General features: G+C 51.7%; 2 protein-coding genes across 2 annotated transcripts; one reads left to right on the top strand and one right to left on the bottom strand.

Annotated features, from left to right (window-relative positions):
• The first annotated feature begins 6,264 nt into the window (after window positions 1–6,264).
• Drep2 (DNA fragmentation factor-related protein 2) lies at window positions 6,265–9,034 on the top strand. Its single transcript, XM_018640385.1, has 4 exons — window positions 6,265–6,270; window positions 6,390–6,512; window positions 7,266–7,419; window positions 7,767–9,034. The coding sequence occupies exons 1-4, from the start codon at window positions 6,265–6,267 to the stop codon at window positions 9,032–9,034; spliced, it is 1,551 nt and encodes a 516-aa protein (XP_018495901.1).
• Window positions 9,035–14,225: 5,191 nt separating this feature from the next.
• On the bottom strand, window positions 14,226–15,486 carry LOC100900991 (tetratricopeptide repeat protein 36). Its single transcript, XM_003745501.1, has 3 exons — window positions 15,365–15,486; window positions 15,012–15,216; window positions 14,226–14,648 (listed from the first exon to the last, which is right to left on the bottom strand). The coding sequence occupies exons 1-3, from the start codon at window positions 15,434–15,436 to the stop codon at window positions 14,389–14,391; spliced, it is 537 nt and encodes a 178-aa protein (XP_003745549.1). The 5' UTR covers window positions 15,437–15,486; the 3' UTR covers window positions 14,226–14,388.
• Between the last annotated feature and the right edge of the window lie 689 nt (window positions 15,487–16,175).

The following is a 16,175-nucleotide window of genomic DNA, read 5'->3' as shown; positions in this document are numbered from 1 at the left end:
TCCGTGGTCTTCAGACTAGTCGAATAATATCGATTTCTCTCTCACGGTAGCTTCAGACTGATTCTCATGGAGAGCCGTATTCCGCGGAAAAATAGCCCGGCGTGAGCTTCACGTCGAGTCTCCTTCCGCGCGAGAGGATTCCCGTTCATGAAAGCACTACGCTTCGCAGATCGCAGGTAGTAGGTAGGTATTGTTCTTGGAGAGGCCGTATAATTTCACCCGGGATGTAGGATCTAGCCGCGACTCAGCCAGACAGGCCGAAACTTGGGAAGAAATCAAAATAGAAGTCCAGGATCAGAAATGAGAACGATTAGAATCGAAGGATTCGGGGATGCAGAGCCTGGAAAACCACCACAGTGAGCTCGATGGAGAATCGGAATTTGTCGCAAAAGTGTCGACGGAGACGCGGTGGGGAAGTTTTCCCTTCACCCATCTGCTCAGAGACGAATAAAGGACGCGGATGAGGAGACCAGAGGCTCCGCAAGTGGGTTAGGAGAATTTCGATTCGGAGCGAGTAGCAGAGGCGATTCGCGCTCCGCACATGGAAGATCAGGAAAACTGCTCACGAGAGTCGTCCTTGAATTATTGTTGTTGGTCAGACCATTTGGCCTGCAAGCTCTGAGCGTGAAGGCTCGCGGCACCAGCTGCACTAGCCTCCCCTACATCTGACGCTCTGCAAGAGATCTTTTTCTCGAATGAGTAAAGACATCACGCTCCGGGGTCACCGTCTGTCGCATCGATGGCGGTGAACGATATCACGAACTGCGCATCACAAGACGGATGACGAGCCTCTGTGAGGGAAAAAGGAGCGGAGTCGCAAGCAAACGCAAGGAATAATTTCCGACCGCACAGCCTTCCAGTCAACTCGAGAAATAGGAAAAAGGTCTCGTCGCCTCTCAATCGACCGGCAAGTCGCCGAAAACATGAGTCCTTATCCCGACCATTGACGACAGAGCTCAGAGCTACAGTTTTATCTCCACGGCAGTTGGAAGTTGCTCGACGTTCCAATAAATTTCGACTTCAGCTTCGGCCGGAGGGGAAGTGGCTCGATCATTTGTGACGACAATCGCCGTCGCGAACGATGCGTCGTTTCCGATTCTGAACGTCCACTGTCCTCACTTTCGTGTATCTGTGTGAGGCAATCGGACGAGCGCAGGTGTCAGCAATCGTTCCAAAGGAGACCAGGTAGTCGAGTGGGGGGGCTGGCAACATTGACGACGGCAACTCCGGTGCGAGTGATGTCGGTAATCGTCCGGTCTAGACGACTACCTGGCCACCGCCGTCATCGCCGCTGCGGCGGCGGGGGCGTCGCCGTTTCCCCTTCGTGCCTTCCTGAAAGACTCGGGTTGATGCTTGGCTGGCTGCAAGGCACCGTTAGAGTCCTCTGACCAGAAGACAGCGTCCGGGAGGACTCAGGGGGAGAAGCGGAGGCGAGAAGACAGCGGCGGCGGCGGCGGCGGCACCAACACCACCGAGACGGAGGATTCTTACGACCGAGCTGTCTGTATACTCTCCGTACTAGTGTAAAAGCACACCGTGTGCGAGCGGGAGAAACCGCGCGCTTGAGATACAACGAGAGGAGCCTGGAAAGGGCCTTGTGAGTGTGCTCGCTTCTGTACGTCAATGGGAGTACGGGAGCTTGGTACCCGTCGGCGTATTCCCTTTCCTGACGCGCGGAGAGATCGGTACGGTATGCCATGGGCGGTGCCTTTCCATTGCTTCCCGCCCGCAGTATGAGGATGAAGAGAACGAGGATGAGGACAAGGTGGAGTGGGAGGAAGGGAGCAGCAGGAGAACACCCTCGCTCCACGGGAGGAAGGCTGGCTAGCTGGCCGGATGGCAGGAGGGCCTGCAGGCTGGCTGGCGTGCTGGATGGTAGCGGGTTGCTTCGCCTCAGTCTGGCAGGAGCGCGACTCCGAGCAGGAGGCAACATTGCGCACTGCTCCTGAGCGGGGACTAGCGCGACAGCTTGAGGAATTGAAGGTCGTACCACGCGCCATCCAGACGCGTTGTCATTGTTGTCGAAGCAGTGCTTTCAGACCTCTCGATCATGGCACACTCATCAGAAACGGTAAGACCGGACGTTCTGGACTCTAGGTCGGTTCAAAACTGCCTAAAACCCGTACTGGGGTGAGACAACCCGTCAGACAACCTTGACCTAGCCGCGGCTGTCTGCATGTGGATGGCGTCGAGAGACGCTCGTCTTTCTTCCTCTTTCCCCGTTCTCCCTTCAGAAGCCCCCTTTCGACTCGTGTCGGGTTCGTGAGGATAGCTGTCGAGAATCGTTAGCGCGTAAGGCTAGAGCTGTCGGACTTTTGGAATGAGTCTCCCTCGAGCCAGAAATGGAGTTGATTGACGTCTCTCGATGGGGCTCCCGCTCGGAATTCATACCAATGGACGGGGGAATTTCGAAACGAACGGCCGATGAAAATCAACAAATGATCATGAGGCTGCGATCGCGCGTCCGCGGTATGTCGGTACCGCTCCGCCCGCGGAGGAACAGTCTCCGTCTGTAATCGGATGATTCGCGGAAAATCGAAAGTCTCCGTTCTGAGGGGTTGAGTTCTACGTAAGATTAGACGGAAGGAGCCACGCGGCGGGGAAATATGGGGAGCCTGCCAGGCCATGCTGGTCTATTCGACTTCCTGAATGCGGCCTCAGGAGCTTTCAACTCGGTACGCACGCTGTTGGGTCGGCGGCAGCGAGTTCTGGCGACGCCGACGTGAGGAGGGCGAGAAAAAAACGGCGGCAAACTCGACTGCGCGAAACCGAAGGACGAATACAATTTTAGGTGCGGCTGTTTGTGGTTCGGATGATGAATGACCCTGATGAGGTGCGTGAGCGCGAAGAAAAATGAGCTGGTGTCGGCAGTCCGGATGAGACCAGTGCCTCCGCTGATGAAGATGAGAACTGTGATTTCGTTGATGAGGATCGCGCTGCTCCCGGAGTAGGTTTCCAGCGAGCCAGAGGGTCGGCGAGAAGGGAAACGCAAGTCGGTGATGTTCTGTCGCTTTATCGCTTCCCCGTTCCGATAAACTCATTGGGCTGCGAATTCCAGTCGGTCGAATGATAGAGTCGAAGAGATTATCCGTACTGACAAGGGAGACCGATCGAGCGAAAGGGTTGTCCAATCCCTTCACGAACATCACTGTTCTTGATCTTCTTTCTTTTGTCAAGGATCCCTCGTTCCAAGCCGTGTGCGAATTCCTTTTCGTCTTACGCCTCCACAACCCTATCGATTTCTAATATCGGTAAACAGTTTTATGGCCCGCGCGTTCGGTCGGGAATCGTGCAGTGAATTGCATTCTAATTCTCGACCTTTTCTCGGCGGTTACACGGTCGGGTCTAGATTTTCGGTGCTCACACCGCGACTCGTGTGGATATGGTGGCTCGAATTCTCGGGCCTAGCGAAATTGGAAACAATGTCCGATTTGAAGACACCAGCGCTACATTCCAGGGCGGGATGAAGAGAGGAAAAAACTCGGCTCGCCATCCCACGCTCAAAGTAAAGTCTAAAGAATCTCCGACATTTTCCACCTTTCCCTCAGGCTTCTCCTCTCAGTCAGAGCAATCTCCCCCTTCATTGTTCAAGCCGGTGAGCCCTAACCGCCACGCTCTTTGTTTTTGCCATCTGCACGGCTCTTCGTCGATTTCTCTCTAAAAATGAGCTGACAGTAAGACCTGCGCATGCAACATTTCATTCATCAGGCCGCCACCGCTTGAGCGATACATCAAGCTATTCACCGTAGCCTTCCCCGCCTCCGACTCGATCACGCATTCCATCGATCTTCCCAAAAGCATAGAGATATGAGCTCGTGAGCTATCTTATTCTATCCAAGCGAACTCCCAGTTGATTAGACGTCGCGCGTATGGCTTAGTGATGACCCCTTTCTTTACCGTCAAAGTCACAGCGTCACTGCTACGAGCGCATAGTGTGTACATACATGAGTTGAATCGACGCCGAAATTGTATCCGAATGGAGTGGTCGATTGGTGGTAGGCACAGGGGCAATTCTACGGAGGGTCTGATCAGTAGGAGCTATCTCTGAAGTGCTGCCCTGATAATTTGGCTGACTGAGAGATCCTTCCCATCGACAGAGTCTTCATTTGACGTGTCGTGGCGGATCGGTTGTCGTTCATTCATATCAGGGATGTCGAACGATGCAGCAAAGCCTTCTTGAATTCCTCATCCGTCTGAACGACATCAACCGACGGTCCCGAGCGTCATTCATGGCCAGATGATTCAGTCGATAAGGAACGCTCTATAGGGATCCTTGCTAATTCTGTGAACGCTTCTAGAAACCGCTCGTGTCCCGAGAGCAAGTTCGCTCGGAATCGTGGAAGAGCTCAATCGGAGAATTCCCCGGGATCGCTCAGTCAGAGGAACTCCTGCCAGAGCAAGGAGCATCGGGTATCCGTCTCGAGGCCCCCGTTCCTTTTCGTGAACCGACTGCCTCTGGGGTTCTGTTTTGTTGTTCCGCGCGCTCGAGATCCGATTCGGAACACTGCTCCGGCATCTGTCTGCTCCCGCTCCGCTCGCATGATTAATGATTTTCGGCGAAACAGGCTACATCGAAGTAAGAGCTCAGTCAACTATGCCCATCTGTGCCCAGCTGGTAATGTCAGCCAAATCGCGTTTGAGCGATGCTCGGAGCGTCAGCCGCCCGCTGCCCCCTCCTCGCCGTTAATGATCAAATCCTGCGGGTGAGCTCCGGACGTAAAAGAACCGAAACCTTGGAACTTGAACGATATCTCAAGATAATCGCCTCCTTGACTCTATTTTGGCGCTACCAGTGTACGATTGCGGAAGCCGAGCGACTGGATGAGTGACTTCCGGCCGGGAATATTTATTCGCGACACCATATTCTCTGCTTTGTTACTCGATCGTAATGTGAGCACGCTAGCTGTGTGACGGCTGCCTCTTCCGACACCTAGCTTGACGGACGTACGTCCATATATACATTTATGTACATAAGTATGAACATTCGCACCGGCAGACGAACGGCTCGCGGAACGTACCGCTACAAACAGACCGCAACCGGTAAACGTTCACAAGGAAAGCCGACAGGCATGCTAATAGGACAAGCGTGAGAACCATAAACGTGAACACGTCTACCTACACACATTCTCACTTGGCTCAGACGCGGAAATGCTATCAGTGTCCGGCAGCGTGCCCCTGTCCGTACGCGGCACGAGGCTCAGGAGCGGCCCATATGTGCACACACAGTCAGCGCTCGGTTCAGGGAACCGCGATTTGGTAAAATAATTCACTTGGAGAGCAATGGTCTGGTACCAACTGCGGGTGGCGCGAGGTTGAACCCTCTGGATTGGGCAAGCCGCTCGCAATAGATAACTCATTCCCAAGCTTCTTCAATGCTCAGAGCGGTAAGCGTATGTGCATACGTATCTTTCTAGCCACGAAAAAGAGAAAAACCTCAGTGATCTTGATGGGCCCTCCAATCGGACGAAGCCCGCTCGCTCGAGAATCGCTCGGAGCTTGAGACTCCGACGATGTGAGCATTGTCCGAGCGCCAGAGAAGGCGAACGTCCTGCGGAAGTCGGCGGACGCAAAATCATCATCGCGGTCGGGAATTCTCTTGTTCACTCACTGACGCGCCAGAGCGTTTGACACTCATAATGCTCGTGCGGGATGGAAGCGACCCATGTTCTAGGTCGGTGTCCGCTGCGCATATTAGCAAAAAGGAAACGTGACAACGTCGCCGAGGGACAGAGATAGAGAAAGGAAACAGAGATACGGGTGGGAAAGAGAGAAAGAAGAGGAAGCACTTTGTTCCGATGAGCCGCTGTTGTTGCGGGGCCCATAGGGTTCCAGCCATCAACACAATGTCCGTAGCTGCGAGCGAGCAGCGGTCTTGTCGTAGCCCATAAAGCGCCGCATCCTCCTCCCTCGCCGAGCTAATAAGCCAGTGGTCCACGCGACATGGACCTGGAGCTTTTCCGAAAATCATACCGCAGAAGAGGAGCGATCCCGTCCGGAATGCCATTCAACTCATGCGTGTTTCGGAGGTTGATAGCTTCCGTTCAGCGATAGATCTCTACCAGAGTGCATCTTTATTGAATATTCTCGTGACAAACTTTTCGTCGATAGGTATTCGTCCAACGCTCTTCCCTGCCTCGGAAGACTTTCGTCTTGGGGGCAATCCTTGAGCTCCTCCCTCAGGGTGGAAGAATATGAAACATTTGTCGCGGCGGGAAAGGCGCGTGATAATTATAGATGATGAAAGTCCGAAGCCGGGTAGTTCACATGCAGGTACATGGAGCACTCACTCAGCCGTAGAAGCTGATCCAGAGTCGAATCCTTGGATGGATGCGATGGGGTCTGAATATGTTCGAATCTATGTCTAATCCGACGGATTTTCTCCTTTGCAGAGGGATGGCCTTCGAGGACTCAAGGTTTGGAATGCCGATAGAACCCAAATTATCTCGGTGTCCGCCTCAACAGTCGATGAGCTCCGAGACGACGTCTGTTCTCAATTCGGCAATATGTATCAGGTAAGACACGAGCGGTTCTCGAGAGCTTCACTCACGCAGTCAGCTACGATCGATCTGCCGATGTACGCAGCTTCCACCGGCACAGAGTTCCCGAGCGCGCCCCCTCTATTCCTGGAAATGGGAGGGAGAGGATCCGTCTATTGATTTTTGGAATCGGTCTTCATCCATCGCCTACTCGAACGGATTTCCCCGGAATATGATGTCTCGTCGCTTCTGAAGGTCATCCATTCGTGACATTCCCGATACGTTCGACTATCGCGAACATACAATATCTATTAGAGCTCCGAACCGCGAGAAGAATGGCTCCCGTAGACTGACAATGTGCTGTTGACATACGCGAACAATGGTAATGCGGGAGCGAACTCAGCCAAAGTGTTGAATCACAAAAAAGCTGAGAGCGGAAGACGAAACAACAGTGAGCTTGTTTGTCGGAACTCCATCAATCTCATTCTGCACGCTTGCGGCTGAGCGAATGTTCTGTGGAAAACCATCAGCGACACTAGTGTGCGTAGGCATATTTTTTCCTCTTCGGTGACATTTACATACGCACCCGATGAGGAATTAATTTAGGTTGACACCGACACCACCTGATCGATCTGCTCAGTTCCACCGTTTAGCGGGAACGGCTCCATTCTCGAGCTGAACTGGACTGGAATTAAAATTGAAAACAACCAGAGGATGAAGGATGCCTCATCCTTCCGCGTATCGAGAGCCATCGACCTGACGAGATTTCGCTCTTTTTGTTCTTTGTAGGCGAATCGCTCGAAACTCCGCGTAGTTCTCGAATCAGATGGAGCCGAGGTCACCAATGATCTCCTGCGCGCTGCCATGATCACAGACTCCTCCTTGGTCGTTCTCTTACCGCACGAAAATTGGGTACCTGCATCGGTTGACGCCATTAGAGTTGGTGAGTAAAACTTGACAGCTGAGAGATGGGAGCAGAAGAGGAATTTTCCGTCGCGCTCCGAGAACTCTCTGGGAACTTCCGGGACTTCCTTCCCGACCTCTTCCAGGTCACGTCATTGAGAAATTCGTCATTCCAGTTTCTTCGTCTTTTGTTTCCGAAATTCAAGCGCTCGATATTTCGGGTAACTCCCTCTCCGATGGGAGAGTTCTGGGGGATCGATCTAACCGAGAACGTCATATCCTCAATTCTGACGCGTGATATCTCTTCATTTCCTGTCCGCTCCGATCTGCCCGTTCGATCGGTCGTCATCATCGGGATCGTCAAACATTGAAATTTCGTCTGAGCAGTCATCAACGCTATTCCCCAGATCGTTTGCGAGGCTATGCGATCTTTAGAACTTTTCAACACAGCGCCGACATGGAAAATCATGGAGCACAAAGGTCGTGTGACAGTGGTTCTTTCGTGGGAGCCCCAAGATCGGAGACCCCGTGCGCCGGAGTTCAAACTCGAGGTTCACCCCGACGTCGTGATGCCTCAGGCTCCCCCCTCGAAATCGGCAACGACGACGATGACATCCGGCGTTCCTCCGACTACGCTGCCGACAGCGACGGGCGCTAAGCATAGCACTGCCACTTATTCAAGAAGTAAATCCCCGATCCCACCGAGTGCGACGGCGCCACAATCCACTTCAGCCTGGAGTCAGTTCGACCGAGAGCGCCACATGGAACTATTGACTCGTCTAGCACATGCAAAACGGTCGGCGCATCGGCCGCCGTCGGATTTTTTCCGACATCGTGAGACCAGTGAGAAGGACCGCGAGAGGACCGAGAGACGCAAACGGCATTCTTCTCACCAGGACCGACACGGCAGCCATGAACAGGAGTGTGACTTCCACTGCTCGGCTCTTCATCAGCAACAGCACAAAGCGACACTCAACTCGCCCATCATAGACTTACCGGAGATGGCTCTGGGTCCGCCAGGTGTTTTCGGTCACGGCGGAGGAGGCATGCCCATTCCCCCGTCAGCGAAAAACGTTCATTTCGAAGCGACAGCCAGAGCGAGTATCCCTCAAGCCCGACAGTCGACCGCAGATATCGCCGCCGCAGCAGCAGCAGCGACCTCCTCAACTAGTGCGGGCGCGGCTGTAAGTAGTACGACGACGACGGCGGCCGGGGGCGGGGGAGCAGCAACAACGGCGGCATCTACCGAAGGGCCGGGAGTATCGTCATCGACGTCAGGACTACAGGTTCCAGAAAACCAGCGGAACAACAACGAAAGCGAAAGTCAGGACGACGACGAGATTTTGAATAGATACCTGTTGCTGGTAGATGACTTGGCTGGAGGTTCTCGAGACATGGATCATCTCACCGTCAAGGATATCGGAGCCATACTCGATCTGTTAAGTTCAAGAGTTGTTGATGTAGATAAGCTCGAACGTGAGAAGGAAACCTCCGATATTCACAACTGGACCATAAAAGCAACGATACGCGGCGGCAATCTCGTCACCGAAGTAGGCTTGGTCTACAAGGGACGGTATATTTGTCTTGTAGACCACCCTGGGTACTTCTTCGCGAAGCCGTTGGGTCCGACAGGCGACGACTGTCCAACGTTCTAGTGATGAACGAACAAAGGAGGAGCGACATCCTCTCGGAGAATACTTTACGAGGACGAATTAAGGAAAGATTTTCGTGATCACTGCCGCTAGGGTGTTATTCGTGGCTGTCTGTACGGCGATTGCGGGAAATAATTCCCTAGACAGGAGGGACATGGGTGCGAAGGAGTTTTGTGGACGTTGAGCAGTGATCTTGCTGCCCAGAAATGTTGGAGGTTCGGACGTACCTACGGAGTTGCTCCTCGAGACCCGAGAAGGAATCGAGGTGTGGACTCTGTGTCGAGCTTGACGGAGCCGGTCGCGTGATGCTCATCCTCGCCGTGAACCTGGACGTGACTTGAGCCTCGGGCTCCTGGCCCGTTGAACCGACAATACGATTCAAGCATACTCGCACAAACATCGCCGAGAGCAAGCTAATTCGAGTCCAGTGAGATCCAAACGAATGCACCATCTACCCGCATGAGGGAGGACGGCCACCACTCGAAACTGCCTTTTTCAATAGATTATACAATTGGGGATCTGCCGCGCAATCAAACTGCGTCGATTTCGTCGATCATCAACGTGGAACAGGAACTGCTGCTCGGATGAAGGGAGACGTCTCGAGCACACATGTAATAGTGAGGCCCGCCTGATCTCTCTGAGTCGACTGGCAGGAGCTTGCGGTCATAATTTGATGCCGGCTTCTCCAAGCGGGATATGGCAAAGCTCAAATAGAGACTCTGAAATGAGTGGGAAACATGAAATCTGAAATGCAGGGCCGCACGTTCTGTGATTGGTCTCCCTACCACGCCTGCGTAATGAATCAGCATCCTGACTTCATTCTTTATATTTCGGCAAAAAGTTGAATTCGAACCCTCTGCCCTGATCTTCCATGATTAAGATGAAGCTCACATCTTCCCCCAGTCTGTCGCCATTGATTTTTTCACATAATACAAATTATAATCTCGTCTGATCGTCTCGAGCAAACCTTCCGAAGTCTTGGGCGAAAAATTACATGGCGTCAAGTTTACCAAGAAGAAGCTCAACCAACCACTCCCAAGACAGCGTGATATTAGGAGGTAGAAGACATCTCGACGATGCGTGAGAATTATCCTGCCGTGATTATGGTCGCAGAAGTCATCTAAGGTGAGCTTGCCCTCGGTTCGGATTCGACCGATGAAATTCAAGAGACGAGTTCAAACGAGAGGGGCTCCCATCGGCAAATCACGTCAGAATGGCCTCAATTTCATCCTCTAAGCTCGATAACAATGCTTCGAGGGCGCCCATCCGGGGTTCTTTTGCGTATCACTTGATCTTCGTCGAGCTCATGGTTTGAATGGGATTCATCCGCGGGAGAAGCCCCGGGAGCGGCGGATAGTCTTTTGGGTTCGCTCGTGTCCTGAAGAGAATGTCCCAACCGATGGAAAGAAATCTACACACCTCTGGTCTCTTGACTTAGAGGCTTCCGGAGGTGTAAATCAAGTTTCAGGCAGCTGGATCGCGATGGCGGACACAGCTGTCAGTTTCAGCGATCTCATGTGTGTGTTATGTAGGTCTAATGAATTTGGGAAAGCGAGAATCGTCCGCAATTACATGTGTCGAAGCACGTCTGCTATTTTAATTGCGGCAGTGATTTAGACAGGAGTCAACGAAAATGATGTGATTCCAGAATGGAAGTCTGCAATACATACTGTCATGTACTTTATACATATGTACGCTAAAGTTCCCGCGCTGATTGTTCGAAACTTCCGAAGCCGGATAGTACTGTTCGAGGCGCGTTTGTGATGCAATTGAGAAACGGTTCCTCAATTAAGCTCGATAGAGTACAGATCAAGCCTAACTAATTGGTTCCGTCGGAAAGGAAATTATACGATGTTAGCCGACTCGAGCACCTATACAGGAGACACTTCATAGTGTCGTTGGGAAATTATATATTTGCTACGGGTTCTCTCCGAGGCCTTCCATAGAGAACGAACCTCCCAAAGATGAGGCGATACTTGCGAATATGATGGAACTATGCGGATCGGTGATGTTTATGATCGAGAATCATCCGTTATTGATTCTCCGGAAGCGGAGAGCACTAGCCAAAGTTTATCATCGATATGTCTACGGATCGATTCTGTGGTGGAGGGATTAGAATATTGATACTGGATGAGAGAATATCCGATGGAAAATCTAAATGTTGAATCACGCGGATATACACATACATACTATATTATTCTATCATTGATATCGAGTATGGATATTGTTGAAACCCATCCCCACACCCGATGTGGTATAATATACGGATGGTACTTATATAGCGAAAGAAGTCGGAGCACCTCTCAACGACGTACTGAAAGGATCTGACGGAGATACGAACGGAATGAATAAGACATTTGTCCCCAACGAGACTCCGAGATGTTTGAAACATATGCAAAACGATATCGGTGATGGGGAAGCCTTCGTTGACTTTCCGGTCTTCATCAATCCCGAGTCGTATTTCTCCGCGTTGAAAATCATCTAGCTTTTCATCGTCATCCCCCAATGTTGGAGCTATCGTTGTTACCGGCAGTTTCAAAGGGCCGCTTTCTCAGTGGTAATACGATCACTGCTCTGGTCATCGTTGTCAACGTTATTGCCCATATTATTGTCAATGAGCATTCGGATGTTTGTGGGGGTTGGCGGTCTGACTGGGGTCGAAGCTTGTCTGTGTGCTGAATTCGAAGTGTTTGCATTCTACTGCCAACGGCTGCCCCGATGCTGCGAACTGCCTTCCGAGGAGCTCCCTCGGAGCACACTTCAGATCCTGCTGCGGGGCGTACAATGTGACCTCAGTCATTCCCCCGAAGGGACGCTTCTGTTTGCTAAAGCTGATTTCCTCTGACGGACGGCTTGCCCAACGCGGGGATGCTGTTCCCCTGCTCCCCACACAAACAAGCCCAATGAGATCGAAAATCAATAATTACTATATACCGATGTTGTAATGTGACGATTTTTATTGTTGTGTTATATGTAGAGAATCACGGAGCGGAAGTCTCAGGAGGAGAGGGTCAGAACTCGGAGTTTCATGATTTGTTTGGCCCGAAAAGAACAGAAAAAAAGCATCGAGGTCAGAAGGTTTGATGCCGGCCGTCGTACGATGCATCATCAGATTCATTCGACGTGTTTCGACTTTGCCGAAGGCATCTCCTCTCTTGGGGAGTCGCATAATAAAACCAGATCTTCCCTCATCGATTCTATCCTGGAAGCATTGAAGAGATCGCTTCTCGTTGAGCAGGGGGAAAACCCAGGCTCCGACGAAAGACTCATCATGAGGAAATTTTCTTCAGTGGAGAGCTCTTGTTCATGCGAGCCTTAGAGGTTCATATGGAAGTTTCGATGCGGGAATTTTCAACTACAAATTTTCCCTAGGATTCGGGTTGAAACCAGCCGTGAAACTCGAGGGCCGTAGGGTGTCCCCTAATATCCTCGAACTCCGAAGGACCTGACTTGACTCTTGTTGTTAAAACACTTCGGATCTTGAATGACCTGGAGCGAACCTGGTGCCGGAACCTGCGGGGTTCAAACAAACGTAGGAATCGTGGCTTCAGTATTGTTACAATAGATGATCTGTTCCAAGGCCGTACTCGATGCCAAAGAGTTTCATCAGAGTATCTATCATGCATACAAACATACGTGAATCAATTTCTTACATCCGAGTACACGATATGACTTGCCCATCGTGATCATCAATAAATCCGACGCGCAGAATCCCATTCCGGGTTCTCTTGTCGAATCTTCAAGCCGTGTGTGTTGTCAGTGATTCTCTGAGTCCATCCTTCTTGGATATCGATGGAATTTCGAAGACGAAGAGGGAGCGGCGGAAATCGTCGACTGTGTCCTTGCCGAGTTCTTCCTTCTCCCAGCCCATGTAATCCATTCGTTGGACTGATCGAGAAGCGGTAAGAACCAGTGCTAGAGAGATCCAGCGCCGGATTCGCCTCTGATTCCGCTTGAAGCTCCGCAGGAGTCGCATAATCCGTCATCGAAGACTTGCAATTCAACCCGAGCTCCCCGATATGCCGGGGAGTTCCTCAGAGTCGGGCTGAGTGAGCGGCGCTGAATCGAACTTTCCCGGAACCAACATTGGAATCAGTAGCGAACAGGCGCTCGCATGCCGAGTGACGCAAGATGGGCTGAGAGAACGGTATTTCTCACAATCGTCCGGAATATGACACGGAATACGTCCCAATCATGAGCCGATCGCGACTCGGTGGCCCGGTAGAGAGCGAAAAAACGTCGAAGTGGAGTATCGCGGAGTTTCTCGCTAGTTTCCAGTTTCTTCAATCCGCGGGGCTGCTGAGGGCATGATTCTTGCACTCTGTCGGTCGCAGAGCTGACGCGAGACAACTGGAGCCCACCGATCTGAATCCGCTGCTGTGATTTCGCGTTGTCTGGCTCTCTCCCGTGAGTCAACACGGCTACAACAGGTTTCCGAGCACTTTTTCCATGCCTCATTACGCCCGAGCAGACACATCAAAGGAAGTAGGAACTCAAAGAATAAAAGGGTTCTCCAATCGAGCGGATCGAAGACGAGTCCAGTCACATCTCCAGGCGCCAAAGTGACAACATGCGAAGAGCCTTGGGGATTTCCCGTAGCGGAGAAGACCGATTTGGACTCTTGGCAGTGTGTTTGTATTTCTATCGCAGGGGAAAATTTTGATGGACTGGAATCAGTTTTCGCGAATCGTTCATCGAACGAATCACAAGGACGAGTCTCATGTGACTCGTTCGGGGGCCATACGGCTGGAAAATTCCGAATTCAGACCAAGTCAATCTCGAATCTCAATTACCGTATTCTCTCTAATAGTGTAGCTCTCTCTTTTATTCGGGCACTCTCCATTAGACGGGCACCTTTTCGGAAGATGGAAATATAGAAGGGCACTCTCTAATATACAGGCACTCTCTATTAGAGGGGCACCTTCTTTAGGCGGATAGAAAATGATTTCTTGAGAACTGCTCCTGATTGGAGAATGAGCTGATGCTTGCTCCTGATTTCTTGAGAACTCCACGAACTGGTTGGGAAATGAATGGGCCCGCTCCACACGGCAGGCTATGGGCTGTAATTCGTTCTCGGGATGTTGAAAACATAGAGGGGCACTCTCTAATATTCGGCCACTCTCCAATAAAGGGGCATGATGCGGAAGCTCGAAAAATAGAGGGGCATGCCCCACTATCAGAGAGAATGCGGTACTTTCTCGTACTGAGCTTTATTTGAATTATCGTGAAATCGTGATTTTTTCCGGCGATCCCGGGTTCACCTTTCCTGGAGAAGACCCATTCAGAACTCTCATCGGACCCGTACTCCGGATTACCTGCGAGAATGGCACCAGGCGCTGCGAAAAGGATTGTGAATCTTACTGGCATTCGCCCCTGAGCTCTGCGAACATTCTGTTCAGCATTTGATTGCATAGAGCAGCATATGGATTTTCCTTGTGGACGGCCAATTGAGTTCTGGCGAATCGAGATCCGAGAGCCGCGGCTTGTCTCATGAGGGCAAGACCGTTTTCGGGTCTGCCGTCCAGTCTTTCCAGGATGGCCTTCTGCACAAGGGCCTGCCTTTGGGCTCGTCTGTTGACGCGCAACTCCAATACAGATTCGATGTCTTGGCGAGCACCTGCATCAGAGAGACGATAAGGAAAGATGTGATTTATCGATCTTATGATTTTCCAACTCTATAATGGCGTGGCATGCCACCGACAAAGAGTTAAACTTTAGTTGGGAATACATCTGCTCGATCCACGCCGGAACGCTGCCTGTATCGGGGACCCTGCACTCTGAGGTCATAGGCCTCTTCAGAATAAATGAATTAGGAGCCAAGCGGAAGTCCTTGAAAAAAGGGTCTATTGCCACTTTCATGGTCAGGAGCGCCAGGAGCGATATAGGGATCCGAGCTGAAGTGTTCGTTCAATGAAGGAAATCGAATCGACTGAAGTTGGACGATGCGGCCGCCGCTCGGAACAGACGTTCGATTACCCACCTGTAGTGTCTCCGAGCAGTCTCTTCACTTGCGCCGAATCGTTGAGCAGAGATGCGCGGTCCAGATGGCTCACATCGTTCCGTGCCAACAGGGAGGTTAACATCTCCAACGACTCTCGATACCTCCCTGTTTCAGCCAACGCTACGGCTTTCACCTCTAGATTGGATGGGGTCCAATCCTTGACGTCATCATCGAGGTCATCCGTCTAAAATGGAAAGCTCCGTGATCATTCCCCGAACGCTTCCGGGCACGGGTCGTCCTTACTGAAGTTCCTACCGGAGAGGGAGAACTACGACTGATTTTTTGAGCTTTTGAGCCCCAGAATTTGTTTCCGATCAAATATCGCGATTCACCTCGGGTGGAATCTCAGCGAAGAGGGGGTTGAAGAGAACTTCCAGAACGGCTCGATCGTTCGCGGTCGCCATGTTCCGTAGTCACGCGATAATTGCAAACGTCGTATTTCTTTTCTCCAGCGCTTCTATCCGACGACGACAAAGATTCTTCCCGTCGCATCCTCTCTCAGATATGGGTCACCATCCGCTGACAGAGAGCTCTCCTCGCCCAGCGAAGAATATTGAATAAAAAACAAGAACATAAGCGTGACTAGCGGCGACCTCCAATAAATTGCGCCGACGCATGACCTTCCGAATCCCACCCGGATCTCGACCTTAAGCCGCTCTCTCGTGAGTGGCACCAAGGATAGGGCGTTTTCTATCCACTGCCTCAGATTATCGACGAAACAGCGCTGCTCCGCGATCGGGATGCTCCCCGGCCAGTTCTGACGGAGGGAACTTGTGAGCTCGAGGGCTCTTATTCAGTTTCCTTCTTTGGTGCATCGGTGATATCCGGTACTTCGCGAGATCAGTACCCTGGTCAGGCAGCGAATGTGAATACTTTACGTTCGGTCTTTCCGAACGCTCGATACGATCGAGTAGGCTCCTCGGCAGTTTTGAATTTTTTGTTTCTCTCATTCGATGCGAGATGAAAGGCAAGCAGGCAGACTGGTTCCTTCTTCCGCGTTGGAACTCCGGAGGCTTCCACGTTCAAATTGAGTAGAAGCTGAATCAGTTCTAAGCCCATCCCCGATCTGATTCTGGGGTTCACCTCCTCAGTTCGGATCCTGGGTCCACTGATCCTCGTCCTCATTCTGAGGTTCACCTCCTC

Source organism: Galendromus occidentalis, unplaced genomic scaffold (assembly GCF_000255335.2).
Source record: "Galendromus occidentalis unplaced genomic scaffold, Mocc_1.1 scf7180000077484, whole genome shotgun sequence".
NCBI lineage: Eukaryota > Metazoa > Arthropoda > Arachnida > Mesostigmata > Phytoseiidae > Galendromus > Galendromus occidentalis.
The sequence above is the reverse complement of the archived record's forward strand: the minus strand, read 5'-3'. Positions and strand labels throughout refer to the sequence as shown.

Excerpts from the sequence above, each read along its gene's own strand:
- Drep2 (XM_018640385.1), top strand. Across the intron at positions 6,513-7,265 it reads AATTCGGCAATATGTATCAG|GCGAATCGCTCGAAACTCCG; the intron begins GTAAGACACGAG and ends TGTTCTTTGTAG. Across the intron at positions 7,420-7,766 it reads GGTTGACGCCATTAGAGTTG|TCATCAACGCTATTCCCCAG; the intron begins GTGAGTAAAACT and ends TCGTCTGAGCAG.
- LOC100900991 (XM_003745501.1), bottom strand. The coding sequence starts at position 15,436 with ATGGCGACCGCGAACGATCGAGCCGTTCTGGAAGTTCTCTTCAACCCC. Across the intron at positions 15,217-15,364 it reads TCGCTGAGATTCCACCCGAG|ACGGATGACCTCGATGATGA; the intron begins GTGAATCGCGAT and ends TTTCCATTTTAG. Across the intron at positions 14,649-15,011 it reads ACTGCTCGGAGACACTACAG|GTGCTCGCCAAGACATCGAA; the intron begins GTGGGTAATCGA and ends TCTCTGATGCAG.